General features: G+C 49.3%; 1 protein-coding gene across 1 annotated transcript in view; it reads left to right on the plus strand.

Annotated features, from left to right (window-relative positions):
• The window catches only part of KCNN3 (potassium calcium-activated channel subfamily N member 3), a 36,083-nt gene extending 32,921 nt beyond the window's left edge, over nt 1-3,162 (plus strand). Inside the window, exons 7-8 of the mRNA XM_087943791.1 lie at nt 80-149; nt 2,850-3,162. Coding sequence (XP_087799917.1) covers nt 80-149; nt 2,850-3,149 — 370 coding nt within the window. The 3' untranslated portion in view covers nt 3,150-3,162. The remainder of the gene's footprint in view (nt 1-79; nt 150-2,849) is intronic.
• The last annotated feature ends 2,632 nt before the right edge of the window (nt 3,163-5,794 follow it).

Raw genomic sequence — 5,794 nt, forward strand, 5'->3', positions numbered from 1 at the left:
AATACGCTGTTTACTAAATCTTTTATATATATACTATATATAAGTTATTTTTCATATTTATTTTTTTTCTCCCCCTAAGGTTAAGGAACGTGAAGATGGAACAAAGGAAGTTGAACGACCAAGCCAACACGTTGATTGATCTTTCCAAGGTATCTTTAAGGCCGCCTTCGAAGGAGGCCGGAAGGAGGAGACGGGATGGGTGGCGGGGTGTGTGTGTGTGTGTCCTAAAACGAAGGGGGGAAGGATTTATGGGCTTTGTAGTCGCTGGGTTGGGGTTGGGAGCAGGGGGGGGAACCCTCCCTCCCTCTCTCTCCTTCCTCCCCTCTCCTTTCCTTTCTCCCTTCTATTCCTCCTTCCTTCCCTCTTTTCTTTATTTCCTTTATTTTATTTGGTCTGTCCATTGCTTACAAGATAATAGGTATAAGTAAAAAACATAGTTATGAATACGTGGATCCGTATCGGAAAAATAAAAGAAATAAAAGAAACAACAGGACAGGGACGGTAGGCACGTTGGTGCGCTTATGCACACCCCTTCTCTCTCTCTCCTTCATTCTTTCTCCTTCTTTTCTCCTTCCTTCCATCCTCCCAGTCAGTACTGTTATTCTGATCTCTACCCTTTTCTTCTACACACCCATCTGCTCTTTCTCATCCCACCGATGCTTTTAGTTTTCAGCATTCAGATAATAGGAGAAACGGAGGCAGGGGGGCCATCACAGGCTGGGTGGGGGACCTGGGAAATCAACTCAAAATATCAACCCTCACTCCCCCCAAAAAAGACATTTGCTTCCTAAAACAACAGTCCCCCTCTTTGCAATCTCCCTCTCTCTCTCTCAAAGGCAGATCTTTGTTCAAAGTAAAATCACCCCCCGTTGCAAAACCAAGTTACTAGTCCTCAGCTTTTTAAGGACTTGATTCCAGATGGGGAAAACCTCAGTTGAGAGTGAAAAACCGCAGCATTTTATGTGGCTGTTTTTATTCTTTGGACGTTTATGCAAATGGCATTGAATTTGTGGTGGGGGAAAAAAAACAACCAACCTTCGTTAAAGGCAATAAAATACAATGGAGTGGCTTAAAAATAATCTGGTCCGTCCACAAAGCAACGGAGCCAACAGCATCAAATTTTTATTCTTCCATCAGGACTCGGCCTGCTTCCTTTAAACCTTTGAGCGGCCCCTGGGGAAAACTTTTAACTGGAAGCCAAGGTTCTAGACCTCAAGACTGCCGCCAGAAGTGCATCAATTGGGCTAATGTCCTCTTTTAATCTGGCCTGCATTCAGAAACAGAGGCACCTTTCCAAAAGATTTGTATTCGCCTGGAGGTTGCTGGCCGTTGCCAGGCAGGTTTTGCTCAAACCAGACGTTTGTTTGAAAGAAATAAGCCAAGATATTTAACAAGAGGCGAGGAAGGAAATTGTCCCCTGGTTATTTGGACCCCTATTTCACAGTGAACTTTTCAGCAAAAAGGCAAATGAGGTTCTGTTGAAAAGGGAGGAAGGGAAGCCACGGTTGGGGATGGGTCTCTCGGGCGGATAATATGTCAAATAATAAATCTTTAGGAAGATTGCTCTGGAGGTCTCCGGGTAGAGAAGGCCTCTGCGGTGCGTTGAGAATCCTTTTTGTGGTGGCGGAGAGGGTTGCAATTTTGATAAAAGGCACTTGGAATTAGACTTTGTCTGGAAATAAAGAACAGAATAAAAGAGAAGGGAAAGGGGAAAGTGTAGGGGAGGAAAGGAAAATGAGAAAAAAGAAGGGAGGGATAGAGGAGGGAGAGGGAAGGAAGGAGAGATGGGGAAAGGGGAAGAATGGGAACTGGAGGGGAAGGAAGGAGGGAGGTGGGAGGAGAAGGAAGGAAGTGAAGGAAGGAAAGAAGGAAGGAAGGAAGGAAGGAAGGAAGTGAAGGAAGGAAAGAAGGAAGGAAGGAAGGAAGGAAGGAAGGAAGGAAGGAAGGAAGGAAGGAAGGAAGGAAGAAAGAAAGATGGAGGGAAGGGGAGGGATGAGAATTGGAGGGGAAGGAAGGAAGGAGAGATCGGGAAAGGGAAGGGATGGGAACTGGAGGGGAAGAGAGGAGGGAGATGGGAGGAGAAGGAAGGAAGTGAAGGAAGGAAGGAAGGAAGGAAGGAAGGAAAGAAGGAAGGAAATATGGAGGAAAGGGGAGGGATGGGAATTGGAGGGGAAGGAAGGAGGGAAATGGGAGGAGAAGGAAGGAAGTGAAGGAAGGAAAGAAGGAAATGGAGGGAAGGGGAGGAATGGGGTGGAGGGGAAGAGAGGAGGGAGATGGGAGGAGAATGAAGGAAGGGAAGGAAGGAGAGATGGAGGAAAGGAAAGGGATGGGAATTGGAGGGGAAGAGAGGAGGGAGATGGGAGGGAGGGAGAAGGAAGGAAGGAAGGAAGGAAGGAAGGAAAGAAAGAAAGAAAGAAAGAAAAAGAAAGAAAGAAAGAAAGAAAGAAAGAAAGAAAGAAAGAAAGAAAGAAAGAAAGAAAGAAGGAAGGAAGGAAGGAAATATGGAGGAAAGGGGAGGGATGGGAATTGGAGGGGAAGGAAGGAGGGAGATGGGAGGAGAAGGAAGGAAGTGAAGGAAGGAAAGAAGGAAATGGAGGGAAGGGGAGGAATGGGAACTGGAGGGGAAGGAAGGAGGGAGATAGGAGCAGAATGAAGGAAGAAAAGGAAGGAAGGAAGGAAGGAAGGAAGGAAGGAAGGAGAGATGGAGGAAAGGGGAGGGATGGGAATTGGAGGGGAAGGAAGGAAGGACGGACGGACGGACAGAAGGAAGGAAGGAAGGAAGAGAAGGGAAGGATCGAGGGTGGGAAAATAACCTGTGTGTCTCCCCCCGTCCCCCCTTTGATTGGCAGATGCAAAACGTCATGTACGACCTCATCACGGAGCTGAACGACCGCAGCGAGGACCTGGAGAAGCAACTGGGCGGCCTGGAGACCAAACTGGAGCAACTGGCCACCAACTTCAGCACCCTCCCCCTGCTGATCACGGACACGTTGCGCCAGCAGCAGCAGCAGCTCCTGGCCGCCCTGAGGGAGAGCCGCGGGGTGAGGGTGGGGCTGGTGGGGGCCCCCCAGACGCCCCTCTCCGACAGCCCCCTGGGGGTCAGCCCTACCTCCTTCCCCACCCCGTACACGAGCTCCAGCAGCTGCTGAAGGCCGGGGAGGAAAGAAGGAGGAGGAGGAGAAGAAGACGAAGACGCCGCCCCACGCGCGCAAAAAGGTGCAGCCAGGAGGCCAAGCCCAAAAAGAACCCACCGCAACCCACAACCACAACGACCACAAGGCAAGGCAGGAGGGACGGAACCCCACCCCACCACCACCACGGGTCCCAGGGGAGACTCGAACCCAGCCCCAGGGAGCCACGGGGCTCTCGCAATGGTAGGCTCTCGTCTCCGGGGCCCCTAAGTGTGTGGGGGTTTCGGGGTGGGGCTTGGAGAGCCAGGGTCCTTGCCGGCTGGGACCCCCCGCCATGCCCCCTCTCGCTGCTGCTGCTGCGTTTGGTGGAGGCTCGAAAATCCACCTTCAATCTCAGGTCTTCAAACTGAAAACAAAGCCAATCCGAAAGGCAGCGCTAAGATGGAGACGGACAGATGGGGGGGACCAATCCACTGTGTGGATCCCACGCCACGGGCGACGGGGTTGTGCAACTTCCTTCCTTCCTTCCTTCCTTTTCGCTTCCTTCCTTCCTTCCTTCCCATCCGATTAGCTTCCTTTTCTATTCCTTCCTTCCTTCCTTTTCGCTTCTTTCCTTCCTCCTTTCCTTCCTTCCTTCCCATCCGATTAGCTTCCTTTTCTATCCCTTCCTTCCTCCATTCCTCCCTGCTCCTCTTCTTCCTGCCCTCCCTCCCTTAGTTTTCCTTCCTACCTACATACCATCCTTCCTTCCCCTCCAATTCCCTTCTTCTTCTATTCCTTTCTTCCTTCCATCTTTCCTTCTTCTGCCCATCCTTCCCCATTCTGCCCTTCCTTCCTTCTCTCTATCCTTCCATTTTTTCCTTTCTTCTTTCCTGTTTCCTTCCTTCCTTCCTTCCTTCCTTCCTTTTTATCCTGCCTTGTTCTTTTTCCTTCCACTTCCTTCCTCCTTTCCTTCTCTCTATTCTTCCATTTTTCTTTTCTCCTTTCCTTTTCCTTCCCCTTCCTTCCTTCCTTTTTATCCTTCCTTGTTCTTTTTCCTTCCACTTCCTTCCTCCTTTCCTTCTCTCTATTCTTCCATTTTTCTTTTCTCCTTTCCTTTTCCTTCCCCTTCCTTCCTTCCTTTTTATCCTTCCTTGTTCTTTTTTCCTTCCACTTCCTTCCTCCTTTCCTTCTCTCTATTCTTCCATTTTTCTTTTCCTTTCCTTTTTTCCCCTTCCTTCCTTCCTTCCTTTTTATCCTTCCTTGTTCTTTTTCCTTCCACTTCCTTCCTCCTTTCCTTCTCTCTATTCTTCCATTTTCTTTTCTCCTTTCCTTTTCCTTCCTTCCTTCCTTTTTTATCCTTCCTTGTTCTTTTTCCTTCCACTTCCTTCCTCCTTTCCTTCTCTCTATTCTTCCATTTTCTTTTCTCCTTTCTTTTCCTTCCCCTTCCTTCCTTCCTTTTTATCCTTCCTTGTTCTTTTTCCTTCCACTTCCTTCCTCCTTTCCTTCTCTCTATTCTTCCATTTTTCTTTTCTCCTTTCCTTTTCCTTCCCCTTCCTTCCTTCCTTTTTATCCTTCCTTGTTCTTTTTCCTTCCACTTCCTTCCTCCTTTCCTTCTCTCTATTCTTCCCTTTTTCTTTTCTCCTTTCCTTTTCCTTCCACTTCCTTCCTTCCTTCCTTCCTTCCTTCCTTCCTTCCTTCCTTCCTTCCTTCCTTCCTTCCTTCCTTCCTTCCTTCCTTCCTTCCTTCCTCTTCCTGGACAATGGAGAATCCAGGGGCCAAACCGAATGAGAGGCAACTTCCTTCCTTTTGCTCATGGCTCTTCCTTATTTTTTTCCATCTCACCTGGAAGAGGGGGTGGGGGCAACAGCAGGCCAACCTGGTCAACTCCTCCTCCCCCCCCCACCCCCGAGTTGCTACACCTGGGAGTTGCTACACCTTCCTCGTTGCCGTGTTCTCTTCAAGCATCACGTCGAAGCAGACGCGAAGGAGCGACGCTGGTCTGTCTGCGTGGGTGGGGTGGGAGAAGAAAACCCCAATTTCCTGCATCGTGGAAGGGACTCTTTTGGGGGGGGGGGTTAGCAGAGTTGGCCACGCAGGGTTGCAAAGAGACAGGAAGGGCATCGTCTCCCTGGAGAAAATATTGCAGCAAAGAAATTGCAATTCCTTCGGCTCCCTTGGATTGCAGGGAACACGCCCCAAAATTGCCCCCTCCCAGGGATGTTTTAACACCCCCCCAACTCCACATCCCATCCCATCCCATCCCACTCCAGCCTAACCTACTTCTCCATTTCTCCCATTTTTGGAGAATTTCTCAAAAGTCTTACATCGCACCGGATTTCCAAGCATCAGATCCCATTTGCAAAAGTGATATTTCCTTTCCCGGAAATGGATGGTGTTTATGTTTTTCAAATGCTGCTATTTCCCCTTCCCCACTCCCCGAATTTCTGGGTTTAGGGGCAGGAAAGGGGGAGCCAGACTCTAGAACCTAGTATGGGGCAGCTTGGCTGGGGATGATGGATTACGTGGCACAGCCCAGCACCCTTCTTGGAAACCAGCTTTAAGAACGCACCTTCGGGGTTTGTAACGTTGTCTAAATGGGAAAACACCAATGACAAACATTCAGGTCAAAACAGGGTATGTAGGATTCCTTTTCCCAGATCGCCCCCCCCCCCCCCTGGCCA

This window comes from Notechis scutatus, chromosome 14 (assembly GCF_049901735.1).
Source record: "Notechis scutatus isolate UNSWTSFEM ecotype Mainland chromosome 14, rNotScu1.2, whole genome shotgun sequence".
NCBI lineage: Eukaryota > Metazoa > Chordata > Lepidosauria > Squamata > Elapidae > Notechis > Notechis scutatus.